Source organism: Alosa alosa, chromosome 8 (genome assembly GCF_017589495.1).
Source record: "Alosa alosa isolate M-15738 ecotype Scorff River chromosome 8, AALO_Geno_1.1, whole genome shotgun sequence".
Lineage (NCBI taxonomy): Eukaryota > Metazoa > Chordata > Actinopteri > Clupeiformes > Clupeidae > Alosa > Alosa alosa.
The window spans coordinates 28,742,008-28,760,263 of record NC_063196.1 but is presented as its reverse complement, the minus strand read 5'-3'; the positions used below and the strand labels follow the sequence as shown (position 1 = coordinate 28,760,263).

The 18,256-nt window shown below is 40.6% G+C and overlaps 1 protein-coding gene across 6 annotated transcripts; it reads left to right on the top strand.

Moving 5' to 3' along the window:
• The first annotated feature begins 5,822 nt into the window (after positions 1–5,822).
• Positions 5,823–16,394, top strand: LOC125298902 (interferon-induced GTP-binding protein Mx1-like). Of its 6 annotated transcripts, none has more exons than XM_048249818.1 (14): positions 5,823–6,009; positions 6,111–6,307; positions 8,951–9,124; positions 9,217–9,371; positions 10,112–10,250; positions 10,338–10,536; positions 10,839–10,917; positions 12,381–12,503; positions 12,661–12,703; positions 12,956–13,114; positions 13,494–13,570; positions 13,756–14,079; positions 15,639–15,722; positions 15,888–16,394. In XM_048249818.1, exons 1-14 carry the CDS (start codon positions 5,924–5,926, stop codon positions 16,110–16,112), a joined length of 2,064 nt encoding a protein of 687 aa, XP_048105775.1. In that variant the 5' UTR covers positions 5,823–5,923; the 3' UTR covers positions 16,113–16,394. The 6 variants fall into 6 exon arrangements, with proteins under 6 accessions (XP_048105775.1, XP_048105773.1, XP_048105774.1 ...); XM_048249816.1 differs by having other exon boundaries at positions 5,824–6,009; positions 12,661–12,793; positions 15,642–15,722; XM_048249817.1 differs by having other exon boundaries at positions 5,825–6,009; positions 8,987–9,124; positions 12,661–12,793.
• The last annotated feature ends 1,862 nt before the right edge of the window (positions 16,395–18,256 follow it).

Below are 18,256 nucleotides of genomic sequence, written 5' to 3'. Positions count from 1 at the left end.
GTCCTCAGGTTGCCCATGCACAGATAACTGTAAACAATGTTTGGTGAGAAACAAACAACGGATAAAAGTGATGTTAAAGATATTTGGCACTTGTGTCTGTTTGGCACACATTTGAGATGAAGTGTGTGTGTGTGTGTGTTTGTGTGTGTGTGTGTGTGTGTGAATGGAAAGTGTGTGTAAATGTTTCCCCCTGTATGACCTAAATAAATCTCCTGCAGCCCTCATGCCCGCACCTGGCAACAGGCCAGGGAAGTCCTCAATCAACACACACACACATACACTTTACTATACTGGCTTAAACACATGCTCATGCCTGCACCTACAGCCAACCCAGAAGTGTCCTCAACCAGAACACACACACCATAGGTGCAGGTCAAGTCAGGTCATTGAGAATGTGCTGGCTCGTCTGGAAGTCTGAAGCAGCGGGAGATTTATTTAGGTCATACAGGGGGAAACATTTACACACACTTTCCATTCACAAAACGAAACTATGGATGCATTGTTTGAGGTTGAACAGATCTGGAAAATGAACAAGGTTTGTGTTTAATAATGTCTAAGTGTTGAAGTAAAATGTATTTTTTCTCTGTTTCAGAGAATACATGCACTGTAACAAGCTCAACTCGAGTTGTCACCAAATTAACGTCATCGGTTCATTAAAACGCACATTCACAGATAATCTCTAGCATGCTTAGATTTATTGAAGTGCTTTGGTGAGGGTGAGACAGTGAAAGAGAGAGAGAGAGATATAAGCCCATAGGCCAGAGTCTATAATTGTCCAAACACCGATGGTTGCACAACAAAAAAGGCTTAAAAAATAGCAAACCAGCTTGTTTCAGTCCATTAGAGCGAAAAAAGGTAATGACTGACTGGTTTATTGATGATATACACTTACAATAAGTCACCCCTCTGTCAGTGAACAAAGGGTGCAAATGGTAAAAAAGGAAACAAACTGTGAAAACATTGGCAGGATAATGGCTTGTGGTTGTTTAAACATTGGCAGTATAATGGCTTGTGGTTGTTTAAACATTGGCAGGATAATGGCTTGTGGTTGGTTAGTTAAACATTGGCAGGATAATGGCTTGTGGTTGTTTAAACATTGGCAGGATAATGGCTTGTGGTTGGTTAGTTAAACATTGGCAGGATAATGGCTTGTGGTTGGTTAGTTAAACATTGGCAGGATAATGGCTTGTGGTTGGTTAGTTAAACATTGGCAGGATAATGGCTTGTGGTTGGTTAATTAAACATTGGCAGGATAATGGCTTGTGGTTGGTTAAACATTGGCAGGATAATGGCTTGTGGTTGGTTAGTTAAACATTGGCAGGATAATGGCTTGTGGTTGGTTAGTTAAACATTGGCAGTATAATGGCTTGTGGTTGTTTAAACATTGGCAGGATAATGGCTTGTGGTTGGTTAGTTAAACATTGGCAGGATAATGGCTTGTGGATGGTTAGTTAAACATTGGCAGGATAATGGCTTGTGGATGGTTAGTTAAACATTGGCAGGATAATGGCTTGTGGATGGTTAGTTAAACATTGGCAGGATAATGGCATGTGGATGGTCGAAAGCAAAAGTGAAACAGTGTTTCTGAGAATTCAGCTCTTTTCATGTAACAGTGGTAAACAAAGTCTGACTTGTGTGATGCAATGTCATGGCTGTTTATCTGTGTTATTACTGGTGAGGTAAAAGGGAGGGTTTGGGCAGTGTGAACTTGAGCTTGTCATTGAACGATAGTTCATGAACTCGTTCATATTTTGGGCGAACGTGAACTGAACATACTGTATTACTGCCTGATGAACGTTTTTGTGAACTCGTTCATTCTGGTGTATGTGAAAGGCACACTCTCTCAGTTTAACTTCGTTCAATAGGGTGCTAGATTTCTATAGAGCCCTCCAGGCGAACACACCGTAAACAGGCCTTAATAGGTACCGGGAAAAACACCCATTCTGGCAACACCAGCAACCAGTGTCGTACAGCCGCATGCATCATCAAAACAAAATGCAGTGTGGAAGCCACAGCAGCATGGAGGCGACAAAAGAGCAGTATGATCACTTAAAACAGTTTTATGATAAGGTGGTCGGTGAGGATGATGGGAACAATCTTACATTTCTCTGCAAACTTTGCCCGCCGGCTTTCAGTAAGAAAATCTGCACATAACATCCAAAGCAAATCTGAAACGGCATATAGAACTAAAGCACTCGGCTAGCCTCTCAAGGTATGTGCAAGCAGCTAAAAAAACAAAAGACAGTCAGGACAGATCCTCGACCCAAATTCCAATAACTGCGTACAGTAGCGGCTCCGTTGTCATCTCCCAGCCGCAGCTGGACAACCTGGTATAATAATAATAATAATAATAATAAGCTTTATTTGTATAGCACCTTTAATACACAGAATGCAGCTCAAAGTGCTTTACATTTGAAGCATGTAACACAATAATAGTCAGTCAGTCATTATCAATCACTTTTCTTCATTGCTGGGGCCGTTTATGATCCACTCAGCAACATATCAAAAATATAGAAAATAACATGTCATAAGACTGGCAGCCGTAACCCTTTACCCCCCATAAGCACGCCATATGGCAACTGTGGCAAGGAAAAACTCCCATATTCCAGGAAGAAACCTTGAGCAGAACCTGACTTAAGGGGGAGCCCATCTGCTTCTGGCTGGCTGCGCCCTCCAATGGCAGCAGATGTAGAATAATCTGAAAAAGTAGTCTACAGGATAAGATGAGTTAACCAAAAGCTTTCCTGTACAGGTATGTTTTCTGATCTTTTTAGAAAATATTTACTGAACTCGCTTGCTTGATGTACAGAGGCAGAGTGTTCCATAGTTTTGGGGCATAATGGATAAAAGCAGCTTCTCCACTTTGCTTGTGAAGCACTTTGGGTACGATTAAAAGATCAGAATTGGATGATCTAAGTTTCCTTTGTGGTAGATATTAAAAGCTCAACGATATATGAAGGTGCTATGCCATTCAGAGCTTTGTAAGTAATTAACATAACCATAAAATCAATTCTATAGGAAATAGGGAGCCAGTGCAGTTCAGCCAACACAGGGGTGATGTGTTCTCTCCTCTTGGTCTTAGTTAAAAGTCTAGCCGCAGAGTTCTGTATGAGTGCCAATTTCTTTAGATGTTTTTTGGGAAGACCACTGAAAAGTGCATTGCAGTAGTCTAACCTGCTAGTGATAAAGGCATGAATTAGTTTTTCTGCATCTTGTTGAGTTAAAAAGGGCCACACTTTGGCAATGTTTCTCAGGTGTAAATAGGCTGTCTGAGTAACTTTACTGATATGGGGCTTAAAACTTAACTCTGCATCTAAGATGACACCGAGGCTTGTTACTTTTGGTTTGACCTGGTGCGCCAAGTTCCCCAGATTACTAAGAACAATGTCTCGCTTTAGTTTTGGTCCAACTAAAAGTACCTCTGTTTTGTCATCATTTAGTTTCAAAAAATGTTTGCTCATCCACTGATTAATGGAGGTTAGGCATGCAGTGAGGGAGCAAAGGCCATCTGGGTTAGTTGCCTCCACAGAAATATACAATTGGGTATCATCTGCGTAGCTATGGAAGTTTACATTATGCTGACTTATGACGTTTCCTAGACTGATATAAAAATCTCTGCCAGTAATGTAGGTTTGAAACCAGTTTAGAGCATTATCAGAGAGACCCACCCACTTCGCAAGGCGGTGAATTAGGATGCTATGATCAATGGTGTCAAATGCCACACAGAATTGAGACTTTGTTTGAGTCAGTAGCCAGTCTAAGATCATTAACTATTTTTACTAGAGCCGTTTCTGTGCTGTGATTTGATCTAAAACCTGATTGGAATTTTTCAAGGATACTGTTTTCGTTGAGGAAGGTATTTAACTGATTACAAACGACTTTTTCAAGTACTTTGCTCAGGAACGGTAGATTTGATATAGGCCTGTAGTCGCTCAGATTGGTATGGTCAAGATTCAACTTTTTTAGTAAAGGTTTCACAACAGCAGTTTTAAAAGCAGTTGGAAATATACCTGTTTCTAATGAAGTGCTAAAGAACATTAATTTTGGGGGGCTGTTTTTGGGTGTACTATCAAACATATTACTTGTGTTACCAATTGCCTCCCTTATAGAAATGACTTTGTTTTTGAAGAAGTCTGCAAATTTTTTCGCATCTTAGAGAGGATGCCTGACTGAGTGTATCAAAAGGTGTTTGATGCAATAGCCTATCAATGGTGGAGAACAACACCCTAGAGTTTCCACTGTTTTCAGCAATTACCTTAGAGAAGTGGTTCCTTCTCTCATTCCGAATAGCTCTATTATAATTTGCTATTTTTTCTTTTAGAATGGCACAGTGAATTTGTAACTTAGTTTTTCTCCATGTTCTCTCAGCTTTTCTACATGATCTTTTTAGATCATGGATATTTTCGTTCATCCAAGGTGTCAGTTACAGGGCCTTTTTGAGGTCTGGATTATCCCTCTCTCAGGTCTGGATTATCCCTCTCTCCCCCCTCACAGAAGGTGCATGGCCCACACCTTGAATCTAGTGACCAAAGATACGGAAAAAGTAACTGAAAAACGCTACAAAACAATGTCGAGGGAACCTGGTTAAGCGAAGTACAAAGGCTTCTGATGTTGTGGAGGAAAAGCTTGGGATTGGCTTTGTTGTGCCAAATGACACAAGATGGAATTCAGTATTTCTTGCCATGGAGCGACTCTCGCATAGCAACACTAACTACCAAGGCAGAAATGAACGTGGTGGAGGTCACCCCTGAAAATTATGCTGTCAATGCCACTCCCCTACATGACGAGCTGATTGATGATTTTGGCTTTTGCCGATTCTCTCTCTCAACCATCACCAGCATGGAGCATTTGGAACCTACCCTGAAAATCCAATGGAATTGTCTCTGTGAGACACTCTGGCAATGAGCAATGATGCACATTACTTTTTCCCCTTGCATTCCGGGGAACCAGCTAAACTGATGAAGACAGCGCTGCAATGTTGGAGGACAGTACACATTGGTCATATAGTGTTATCAGATTGCGTCGATGTCCGAAATCATTCAGAGTAAACATGGTCTAGTGTTATCCAATTTCGTGCAGTGAGATTTTTAAATGCATGCTTGTTGCCGCCCCTCGAGTTGGGCCATTACATTGTTCGTGGCCAGACCCTTAATCTTTCTAGATTACCAGGGTCTGGATTTTCCAGGCTATTTGGAACCAGCTCTGTGCACGGATGTCCCTGTTGGGCTCCAGTCCATTGAGTGTCCTTTGGAGTAGGTAAGACTGTTTTTAGTGGCAGGCTAGCACATACCGTTGACTTGCGCTAGCCTAGCACCTGCAAACTCTGCCATTAGAACGACTGGATGAAACGTGTTGAAAACGGTCTCCACTGATAAATATCACACTTGCTTACTTGGAAATGAGGTCCTATGTCCAAAATCCTGAACCACCCCTTTAAGAGCCTATGTTGTACATGTAGAAATATGTCTTCTGAAGGCCTAAACAGAGCCCAGACAAAAAAACATTTTGATCAACTTTGAGGGACAGCTTTGAACATGCAGGATCATCCAGACCAAACGTGACGATTTTGCTACATACTATTCCTACAGTACATGGTTTAGTTCTTGCTCTATGGGCTTTGACAAAAAACAAAATCGAACGAAAGCCAAACAAAATCGACACCCCCCTCCCCCTGTAGAACTGGCTGTATCTTGGAAAGTATTGATCTTACATAAAAGTAATTTTACAGTGTGTCTCCAGGGTAACATAGGTACACCTGGTAATTTTTTCAGAATTTGTTTTGAGACCTAAGTGCGTGGGCCCTGGTTGAATTGACGTGGAATGACCTGTATGTTAGGTGAGCTATAGATTCTATTTGGATATTAATAAATCAACCTGTGTGTCTGTTTCTCTTTTTAATACAGACTATTCTTTATCAAGAACAATGGACAACTGGAGTGTAGTGCTTTATGACGAGGAAATATGTAAGCAAACTCCCTTAGCGACTGCTGAAGAGACACCAGAGGAGGAGTATGCATCATAACTGTTCCATTCAACACATCAGTGCACACATTGTAATTAACCCATATGTTTAAATAGTGTTGTGTTTCTTCCCTTTACATGTATCTCAGTAAAAAAATGGAGGGAGTACTCCATAGCCATTTCAGAGAGCAGGTTCATCCATATTTAGAGCTTATCGACTCCCTCCGTCTAATGGGCATCGATAAGGATCTGTCCCTGCCTGCAATAGCTGTGATTGGAGACCAGAGCTCAGGAAAGAGCTCTGTGTTGGAGGCGCTGTCTGGAGTGGCTCTCCCCAGGGGCAGCGGTGAGACTGTGTTGCCAGACTAAGAGAGGTTCTTATTCACTTTATTCCATGAAAACAGGGGCATCTTTGTCCACTTTGTGTTCAAACTCCCTGTTGAGCAGTACATCCATTGCGATACATTGAGTTAACAGAGTTCAAATTTTGACTGGTCATCCTAAATTTTAGGGGTCATCCTTTATTTTAGAATTTTGGTGAATTTTGGTGACTTTCTACTATACACCTTTGCTATCGGAAGTTAGGAGAACACTGACTTAGGAGCAGTTGTTTTGTAATGACTTTCTAAACATAGTTACCATGGTTACCAAACAGATAAGATTAGGAAGTTAGGACCTTTCCGTACTACGGCCCTGCAGTAAGTGTTTTGGTTTTAGCAGTTTAGACAGTAAGATAATGCATTGGGTATTCGGTAAAAATAAAGAAAGCACTTTATACAAATATATTATGAACTATGTATTGACATACTGTGCTGAGAATGGGCAGTCCGTCTCTAAAATATATCTCCATACGAATACGGGAGGCTACCGCTGCATATAATCTACCCACTCTGTAGAGGTGAATAGCCTTGGGTGGCGAAGTACATTTCCTTCCAAGTTAGCCTCTCCATCCTCTTCTGCCGTGTTATCCCAATGAAGCTAGCTGGAAGTAGCCGAACAGAAGATTGAACACAAGAAGGAAGAAAATACATTTCTTAAATGGGCATGATGGAATAAGGGGAATAAGCACAGCACAACAGTACTTTCTCAATTTTGCTTTCATGTTTGCAATGTTTATCCCTGGTTTGTCTTGGTTTGGTAAAGGTTGCCATTTAAGGAATATTCCAAATCCAACTTAGAAACAAAAGTTGAATACATGTATTTTTATTAGTGGGTTAGTCGGAGCAAGCTAGAGTTTAGTTTATTATTATTACTCTGGTGGAATGCTCAGGATTTGAATTTCGATTATGACATCACAGCTCTAACTGCTAAAGCCTTGATTGCTTGCACCTGGCAGAGTTCTAAGCCTTCTGGCAGCTGCCTAATTATGAAGTTGGGCTGGGCTGTCTGTGGCTATGTTTACACGTGGCTGGCTATTTTTATAAACAGACATTTCACCGTCTCCATTTTCAAAAATAACATTGTGCACACCTGTCAGTTTTCAGAAAAGTTTTCATTTACATTGACCCGTGTATATGCTGCCAAACCTGTAGGTTTTCATAATCCCGAAAATAGCAGCAACGAATCACCTCATCTTCTCCGTTTGCATCTAAATGACAGGGTCAAACGCAGAAAAATATCATCGTTTGCATCGATTTCGTTATTGTCTAAACACCGCCTGTGTCTGTGAAGGTGTATGCATGTCACTTTTGTGACTCGCTTTTGTGACTCACTCGTATGTCTGATTTTCAAAAATGAGGTACTGTACTTGAATGAAGCCCAGTTCAATGCCTAGCCAGCACCAGTTGTTTTAAAGCCAATCCATGTCAAATAAATCTTTGTAGATCTGCTGTAGACCATGTACATGACCTATATACACATGGATTGGCTTAGATTGGCTTTAAAAAATGATGTGACAGCACAGAGTGACATGCATACATTAAAGGCACACCAGGCAAGCCTGATGCTTTTTCTCTACTGAAACTCCCCTCGCCGGGTCTGAAGCTCTTTTCTGCCATTTCGCCCGGCTCTGCCATATACACACGCTTTGCAACAATCTCTAGCGTTTCGTTAGCCTGCCTCTGTGCTGTAAACTGATCCTGCTTCGGGTCGGGCGGGTAGGATACACCAACTTGCAAGTGGGATATTCTTCCTACAGGCAGTAGGGGCGGGCGAGAGAGCCTTCATTCGCCCCGTAATGAGTCATTTAACCATATACCGACTTACGAAGATGATTAATTAACACGAAAACGTTGCCTGGTGTCCCTTTAACTTGCATACACATTGATTGGCTTTAACCCTAGCAACCATGTCATTTAGCATAGCAACCACCAAACCCTAGCAACACCCTAGCAACCATCTTAATTTCCTTAGCAACAACCTAGCAACCACCTCTATAATGTCAACCTAGCAACCACCATAGCAACCAACATGATTACCCTAGCAACTGTGTTATTTTGCATAGCAACCACCATATGTACCCTAGCAACGCCCTAGCAACCATCTTAATTACCCTAGCAACAACCTAGCAACCACCTCTATAATGTCAACCTGGCAACCACCATAACAACCAAAATGATTACCCTAGTAACCACCATAGCAACCACATTATTTTGCTTAGCAACCACCATTTTTATCCTAGCAATGCCCTAGCAACCATCCTAATTACCCTAGCAACACCCTAGCAACCATCCTAATGAACCTAACAACAACCTAGTAACCACCACTATAATGTGACCCTAACACCATAGCAACCAGCATGATAACCCTAGCAACCAGCATAGCAACTGCATTATTTATGCGTTTTGGCTTATTGGATGTTGCGTTAATGCAGATAACTTTTGATCCATGTGCCCGATAAAAAAAAAAATGAGGTACTGTTGCAATCCTTTTGGCAAACTGCACCTGATCAAACCCACTCTTGCAGTTCCTCGGAAATGCAATTCTAGTTTACGAACTGTCACTTGTTTATTACATAGTGGACAGGAATTTTTTGCTGCACTTTTATCAGAAATGGTTCTATCAGAGGAGGCTCTGTTCCCCTCAGGTATTGTGACTCGGTGCCCACTGATGCTGAGGTTGAGGAAGGTCATGGGATTGTCAGAGTGGAAGGGCACCATCTCCTACAAAAATGAGACTAAAGACATCAAAGACCCCGCTAAGGTTGGGGATTATGTCGTCAAAGGTAAGGTGAAAAGTTGAAGAGTAACATTGGGGCCCTCTTAACATGGCTGGGGACACTTGTAGACAAGATGTTTTGCTTGATGTGTCCATCAGCCCAGAATGAGCTGGCTGGAAATGGTGTTGGGATTTGTGACGAGCTGATCAGTCTGGAGATCATGTCTCCTGAGGTGTGTGACCTCACTTTGATTGATTTACCCGGTATTGCCCGGGTGCCTGTTAAAGGACAACCTCATGACATTGGAGACCAGGTGAGGAGTAACAATTAATTTCCATATATTTTATGTCTTGTCATGTCTTTATAAAATGTTAAATATTTTCTGAAATCTGATTTTTGTTGTTAAATCTGTGAATGTAGATGTTGGTATCATGTGGTTACAGAAGACTAGGATATAGAAGTCAAATATGTATATGAATATCATGTATGTTGTTTTTGCTGGAAAGTTTAGTGTGTTACGATACAGCATTTTGCAGCACTTATCTTAAAGGCATAGTCAGGGATTTTGCAGGACGTCGCTTGTTTGTGTTTGTTTATATTTACATTCATTAGCAGACGTTTGTGAAAAAAAAACATACATTATATTTTAACCAAATGAAACATATCAGAAATGTAGCTCACCCCTACCTTCAGTATTCCCAGAGAAATTGTATGCACATTGTATGTTTTGTTTTTGTTTGGGGGCAGGCTGCCCCCACTTTGTTTCTTTCCAGTTTTCGGAGCCTGGGCTGCCTACAGACAGTTTACGACAGTGTTTGTAAAATATGACTGATCATGCAGAAAACCTTACTTATTTAGGTAGTGGTAATTTCTTATCATATAATAGATAAGAGTATAGAATAGATAGAATTTGCCCTTTTTCAATAATACTGATAAATCACACAGAAGGCCCTGATCTATATCCTTGCATGTTTGGCCTGATATTGTATTTGTCTCTATGAATTGAACCATACATGAAATAATATTAACCCCTCTTAATTTTGTTTGTTTAAGATTAAAAGGCTCATTCACAGGTTCATTGCAAATGAAGAAACCATCAACTTGGTGGTGGTCCCATGCAATGTTGACATAGCAACAACTGAAGCTCTAAGAATGGCTCAGGAAGTTGATCCAGATGGGAAAAGAACTTTGGGTAATACATTTCTACATTGGTTATTAATATTCCGTTCAAATGAATGCATCCTATAATGTGAATGTTTTCATTGATGTGTGTTTACAGCTATTTTGACTAAGCCAGACCTTGTAGATTGTGGCACAGAAAAGAACATTTTGGATATTGTTGATAATCGGGTCATTCCGCTGAGCAAAGGCTACATAGTTGTGAAATGCCGTGGTCAGCAACAAATTCAGGATGGGATTCCTCTAGCCGAGGCCACCAGGATGGAGAGAGATTTCTTCAGCCAACACAAGTACTTCAGGTAAATGGTGACCTCGGGCCTACACTTCAAATATTCACACCATGTCCTTCCCATGGACTGCATCATGTTGGACCAATGGGATTGAATCAGATTGTACTTGTCGATGTGCCTGTCGAAGATGCAAGCTGATGCTAAATCTTGAATTTCCCCTTGGGGATCAATAAAGTATCTATCTATCTATCTATCTATCTATGTAGAATAAATAATATAATGATGGGTATACAGTCCATCAGGTCTGCTTGCCAGTAAAAGTATTTCTGTTGCATTTTTTGTAAAATTATTTTTGCATGACTGCCTCATAGGCGTCTTCTTGATGAAGGAAAAGCCACAACCCAGTGCCTTACCATCAAACTGACCCAAGACCTGGTGGGCTGCATCAAAGTAAGTCTGTCTATCTGAATGGTTGAGCCGTTTTCAACTTTAGACTGTAACACTCTTTTATGCTGTTTTATGTAGGTCATCAGAATAGTTCTATGACTTTTTACAAAACAAATGCAGCCACATGGTTTTGTTTTAACTGAGTGCAGCCCATAGCCTGCGCTTCATGTCAATAGGAAATTACATGGTCGCAATGTCGAGAATAGAGTGGGCTTGTCAACCGGACACTATCAGTCTATATTTCAGTTCAGTGCTAACATGAGAGCTTTAGTTTAGAACCACTGCACCTTAAAGGAGAGATCCGGCCGATTTTTAAAATGGATCTTGATCGCTAGACGTTGCCAAGTACTGTCGTTAGGGAAAACGACCAAAATCGGTGCTACCGAACTGGAGTAGCTGCAGCTAATGGCCAGTACTCCCAGTCAGCTACAATGCTAGGTCTGGGACTCAAAATATCATTAAAAGGTCTGTTTCTTCACAATTAATCGTTGAAAACGCATCGTTTGTCACACAAGGGCCCTGTTCATGTTGCACAGAACTTTTAATGACATTTTGAGTCTGTTAAGAGGTAAAAAATGCACGTTAAGATGATGCCCCCAGACCTAGCATTGTAGCTGACTGGGAGTATTGGCCAATAGCTGCAGCTACTCCAGTTCAGTAGCACCAATTTTAGTCATTGTTTTTCCTATCGACAGTACTCGGCGACATCTAGCAATCAAGATCCATGTAAAATCAGCCTGATTTCTCCTTTAACAACACTTCTAATGCCATCTAGTGGTTATGAGATGGTAAAGAGGAGATGGCCTGTGATGTGAAATGCTTTTATTCAACAAAAGCTATAGCTATAGATTACTGTATAGCTACATTACTTATCTCCAGTTTTTACTGAATTTAATTATTTTTCATTAGCCTCACGAGCCAGACCCACATCAAGATGTAGGGTCTGGGGACTCACCATTCACAGTACTCAGTCCGAGGGGTGGGATATACTGTTGACTTTCAAATTCCCTCTGCACGCAATAGGATAGCGCTACAACTCATGAGTCCCATGCATTTTCCCACCAGCGGAGCTAGTTGGCTAAAAGTTCAAACTTTTGCCAACTTAAAAAAAAAGCTTAACTTGTGTCACGCTGTTCGCCAACAGCAACATCCATCTTCTTTGTTTTCAAGTAGCAGGGAATTCACGCCGAACCGTCGCAACTCTGCCATCATTATGTTAAGCCCGCCTACCGACTATACACGATGTGATTGGCCTGATCGAAGTTTAATTTTTACAGCTCACAAGCCAACGGAGAGTTGCTATACTACCCTGGCAGCAAATTACATTGCTGCCTTGCTGCCGCTAGGGTGCGTCTAGATTTCTAGGCTAGTTCTAGCTAGGCGAGTTTTAATTGAATTAGATTCTGTTCTTTTGTGTGAATGGGGGGGTTGTGTCTGTGTGTGTGTTGTGTATGTGTGTTTTGTAGAACTTTCTGCCAACACTGTCGGAGCAAATTAAAAAGGAGCTGTGCAACTTAAGGGAACTGTTGAGTCAGTATCCAGTGGGTCCTCCCATTGATGCCCAAAAAAGAAGACTCTTCCTTACTCGTGTGAGTTTAACACCTAACAGTAGGCACATAACTTGTGATAGTATATGAGATAACATCTCCATAGCAAGATTATGACTGTTAATGCATGATTTTTAAAACTATCCTCCCAAATGGCATTGATTTGCCTCAAACAACAGAAGTTAATGTCTCTTCACAGCTGCTGATTGAGTTCAACAACAAGATCAACCGATTAATAGAGGGTAAAGTTGTCACTAAGGAAAACCTTTTTGCGCTTCTTCGGAAGCATTGTCAGAAATGGAAACATGAACTTGAGCGCAGTAAAACTCCATGTGAGTGCTACTAGCAAAAGACTATCAACAAAGACACATCTACATCTACATCTACTAATTTGTTAGCATTGTACTTCTGTTTATTGTGGTACTTCTCATATCATGAAGTATTGTTTTTATGCTATGCATGAATGCTACTTTGGTCTGCTTTACAAAAAACAGTTTGTGAAAAGGTACAGAATGTGGTGAAGGAATATGACCTGAAGCATAGGGGAAAAGAGCTGCCTGGTTTCAGTAACTATGATGTGTTTGAGACGGTCACACAGGATGCGGTGGCGAAACTACAGAATGATGCACTACAAACTTTGAGAGAAATCAGAGGTGTGCATTTTTATCTAAATGATCCACAATGCCTTTTGAATAGTCTTCAACTACAGTATGAGTGACAAAGGGCAATTCCATGGAAAATTATGTTTTTTGTAACATCCATAACGCCAATAAAATGTGATGGTATGGTATGATTTGAATGATTACATGAAATTTGAGCATTTGCTATTTTTGGCTGAAGAATGTACATGAGAAAAAATGCACAAAAAATTAATTATCATTCACATCATACAAATGCCAAGGCATTTCACTGGCGTGGATGTGACAAAAAGTCAATTTTCTGTGGAATTGCCCCAAACAAACCAGTTTAATTGGTCAGTGTATTAGAGGAGTGTTGACATAGCTCATATGACAGGTATCATGCTTTCTTCAGGAATAGTTGAGAAGCAATTCAATGAGGTCTCCAAATCCTGCTTCAGAAACTACCCTTTCCTGGAGTGTATCACAACAGTAAGTTTGGAATCAAAATGAAATAATGAAATTATATTTTGTCACTCTTACTAAATAACTTCATCCTTATCATATAGTTTTACTATATCATTGGCATGAATTTATTTTATTCCCTACTGTTATTTTTTAAATATGTTCAAGTCTATGAAATAAATAATTTCACTGGATTTTGTGTGCATTCTCAGAACAAAATAAACAAAATCCAGTCGAAACAGGAGGCCAAAATGGAGAAAAGAATCCAGGAGCAGTTTGAGATGGAGAAACTGATCTATACTCAGGATGGCAACTTCTTCAAGACCATCAAGACTATAGATGATTTTTTACCGCCACCTTCACCGCAACAGAATGTTAGTGTTGAAGAACATCTCAGCAAAACACCACAAACTCCATCCAAAAGAGGCAGATCCCCGTGCCGCAAGTCTGCTAAGCGCCCTCGACACTCTGACCAGGACAAGCCAGTGGTGGATCTACCAAGCATGACTGACATGGATGCTAACCCAATTAGCCTGGTGAGCAGCAATCCAGAAATGTTGATGATCCTGTAGTTTAGCTCTTACAGATGGTTACACATACCCACTTTCTGGTGGCAAGGTAGTCTAATTTTACTCATTCCAGCTGTCCTTGACTGGCATCCCACTATCAATACTGTTCTAACACAGTTTATTTGTATATAGTAGGGCTGCACAATTCAAATAATGGTGCACAGTTGAATTTTGTCAGTTTGTTTTTAAATTTGTTAATTTTGACTTTTTTTTTTTTTTTTATTTCATCCTTATTGATTATACCACCTCTGGCTGGTGGGTGTGCATAGTCCCTGAGGGGCACAATAAAAACTCTAATTGGTGAGCTTTACAGTCGGCCGTGGGTGCCGTACTTCTTGTGCACTGGCCGTGCACACCAATCAGGTGTGGCAGAAGAGACATTTGGAATATTTAAATGAATCAATTCATTGCCATTTAAATATCATCAAGCACAAAGAAGAGAAGTGGCACCATAAACTGGGTGGAATGAAGAAGTACAGAAGAAAACACTTTTGTTGTCGTCTTTTAACCTCTGTTTACGTGTTATCTCTGCTGTTATATATATATATATATGTAAGGGATAATGTATAGAACGCCGGTCATTACTGTGAAAATAAGTCCCGACAGGGCTTAACCGGACCCGACGCCAAGCGGCGGGGGTCTTGTTCCACCCTGAAGGGACTTATTTTCACAGTAATGACCGGGCGCTTCTATACATTATCCCGCTTATTATAATGCTACTTGCCAAAACGAAATAATAAACTCCCCGCGATATGACTTTAGCCTACATAACCTAGCCTATTTGTTACCGTTCATCGTGGCATTTGCTGAGAAACAAATAGTTCGCAACAACACACGCTGCTGAACTTGAATCAAACATTCTTTAGAACACAGCTGATCAACCGCCTGCTTTAAAATGAACGGTTCCAGTCCTTAAGTGAGTGATATGAAAGACGATCAGAAGCACAAAACCCCGCTGCCATTGACAGTGGTAATTACATGAATTTATTTACCGCTAGAACTTTGGGAAATCCCATTCAAGTCAAGTGAACGTTCTACTAGCATTGTGAAGAGTCAGATATAAATAAATATATATATATATATATATATATATATATATATATATATATATATATATATATATAGAACATTTTAATTAGTGTTGCCGTGTTATGCATCAGTTGTATTTTTTTTATCAAATATTAGGTTACACTTTATCTGAAGGTATCTACTGTACATAAGAGGGACATGACACTCTCACGAACGTGTCATGAACATTATAAAGAAGTCATGAACGTTTATGACATAACGCTTCTGTCATTAAGTGTCATTCGGTTTTTGTCCTGACAAGTTAGGGTTAGAGGTTAGGGTTCATGTGTCATGACAGTGTCATGTCACTCTTAGGTCGATACCTTCAAGTAAAGTGTTACCAAATATCATTATTATATTAAATTTGAAGCACATTGAGGTTGTATGAAATGTACTATACATAAATTTCACTTGACCTTTTGTGACCTTGCCTTGACTGTGATTATGTTTCCCTGAAGCAGGCCACAATCTCTCTGGAGGCATCTGCTATTAGTTCTGAAGCCATGAGCATGTACCCTAAAATGTTACATTCATACTATGAGGTACAAGATGCACTTGAATACTTGAAGTGGAACTTTTTAAATATTACATTGCATAACAATATGGTATTTTAATATTATGTTTATCTGCTATGTGAAAACAGCTGTGGAAGATAGGCACCTCAACTAACCTTACTTGGTACTACTCTCTCTCTATCTCCCAATCAGATAATGATTCAGCGTCAGGCGGACCAGATCCCCATGCTGATCCAGTACTTCCTTTTGAAGAAGTCAGCGGAGATGTTGTGCACTGAGATGTTAAGTCTCACTGATGGGGTGGACGTGGACAAAGCCTTGTCCGAGGTCTCGGACAGCACCCGCCGCCGCAAGGACTTGCAGGGCCGCGTTGAACGTCTCAGCGAGGCGCAGGACAAACTCAGCCATTTCCTCTAACCCCTCATTTCATTTCCACTGAACCCGTCTTCTTTATCGTGTTCCATCAGCTACATGTTTTTGTCCTAAAAATACAGCTAGCTTATTTTGAAACTCACTGCCAGCTGAAAACTGATACAGCAGTCATATAAAGCTCCTCTTCGAGATTGTTATGTTGAAACAAGTGGTGATTGACTGTCATGGTGCCACTTGAAAATAGATCAGTGTAACCATGTTCGGTTACACTTTACTTGACAGTATTAACATGAGTGACATGACACGGTCACGAATGTGTCATAAACAAGTCATAAACGTTTATGACATAACGCTTCTGTTATTAAGTGACATTCAGTTTTTTGTCATAACAAGTTAGGGTTAAGATTAGGGTTAGGGTTCATGTGTCATGACAGTGTCATATGTTCATGACAGTGTCATGTCACTCTTATGTCGATACTGTCAAGAAAAGTGTAACCCTATATTATGAATATCAGCCATTTAAATTGTAACTGTATTTAAATGTACTACCTAAATATACTATTTAGTACTGTTTTTAAGTACAGTTACTCATATTTTGTATTTTAAAAGATGTCATCCCGTTACATGTATTCTGTTACTTCCCAACACTGTTGGCCATTGAGTTGTTAACAGTGGCATCTGTAGAAAATAGACTTTGGGCTCTATTTTGCACACCAGCGCAATTGACTTTGTATACTCGCACTTTCCTGAAAACACTTTCCTATTTTGCAGTCAGCGCATATTGGAATTTTCCCTCCACAGGTTCATGTATACCACGGGCGTTTCAGCCCGAAAAGGGGGGGCGTTCCGTGCAAACGGTCCCTGTTGATATTTTGCAGTTTCAGAAAACAATTCCGCCACAGACCAGGAACCTCCTGGTCTAAAGTCAGTGGCACGAATTCAGATGCTATTTTAAGGGGCAGCCGTGGCCCACTGGTAAGCACTCTGGACTTGTAACCGTTGCCGGTTCGAGCCCCGACCAGTGGGCCGCCGCTGAAGTGCCCTTGAGCAAGGCACCTAACTCCTCACTGCTCCCTGAGCGCCGCCGTTGAAGCAGGCAGCTCACTGCGCCGGGATTAGTGTGTGCTTCACCTCACTGTGTGTTTACTGTGTGCTGTTTGTGTTTCACTAATTCACTGATTGGGTTAAATGCAGAGACCAAATTTCCCTCACGGGATCAAAAAAAGTATATATACTGCATGGCCACAGGCCTGCAGAAATGAATGCTATGCACACCGATCTACAGACACCCTGTGCACAGATGGAAACATTCAAAGCCTTGATAATATTTGTCAGTTTCCTGGCTTTGTTCGTGCATTGGTCAACTAAAAATGTAGTAGCCTATATAGTACATCTACATGCAATATCTTTACAACAACAACAATTACGACCTATTAATTTGGACAACTTTATACAGCCCTATAAAGGCTAAAGTGACCTTTAGTTTTGTTCCAATTTACCATTGTGTATGGCTTTAAACATCGTGTGCGCTTTAACATCAGCCTATAAGCATTACTCCAGCTGCGCTAAGGTTTTGACAAGCACCACAAATTTGCCTACCTTGTAGCCCATCTGAAATAACTCCAAAACTTTGCTATGTTCCCTCCATCCTTTCGTTGTTTTAAAAAAACGTTTTATATCCATGATGGCCTTGAAGTCTTGAGTTTGTGAATTAGCTTAAATAAGCTTATTATGTGCTGTTAACCAGCAACCATAGACAGTAAAAGAAAGCAGCAAGTAGCCTTCGCTACAATTTCTGTAGTTGCTGCGTCCATTCATTGTTATTCTCTCTCCTCATGCTCAAACAAAAGTTGTGCGTGCATTAAGTTGATGATAACGTGTTTACAAACTCTACTTTATATGAAATAAATATTGTAAATAGCCCACTGTAATGCAGTTAATGGGATACATGTGCAGAGTTGGAAAGTTAGGTCAACTTGGAAAGTGTTTCTAGTTGCCTGTTGGTAAGGTACAGCCGTAGCTTACACCTGCAGGAGCGCTTGCTTGGGCGCCTGTGTTGCGAACACATTTTCACGAATCACGGATGTGTTGATGACATAAATTAGGAAATGTTAGAGGACTTAATGAGACGAACTGCATGCCTATTCCATTTAACCCAAATGCCCCAGCAGCAGCTCGGGAGAGGAGAG

Coding starts and splice junctions, on each gene's coding strand:
- LOC125298902 (XM_048249815.1), top strand. CDS start 5,924: ATGGACAACTGGAGTGTAGTGCTTTATGACGAGGAAATATGTAAGCAA. Junction 6,308..8,950: donor GGCTCTCCCCAGGGGCAGCG/GTGAGACTGTGT, acceptor CACTTTTATCAG/AAATGGTTCTATCAGAGGAG. Junction 12,794..12,955: donor TGAGCGCAGTAAAACTCCAT/GTGAGTGCTACT, acceptor TACAAAAAACAG/TTTGTGAAAAGGTACAGAAT.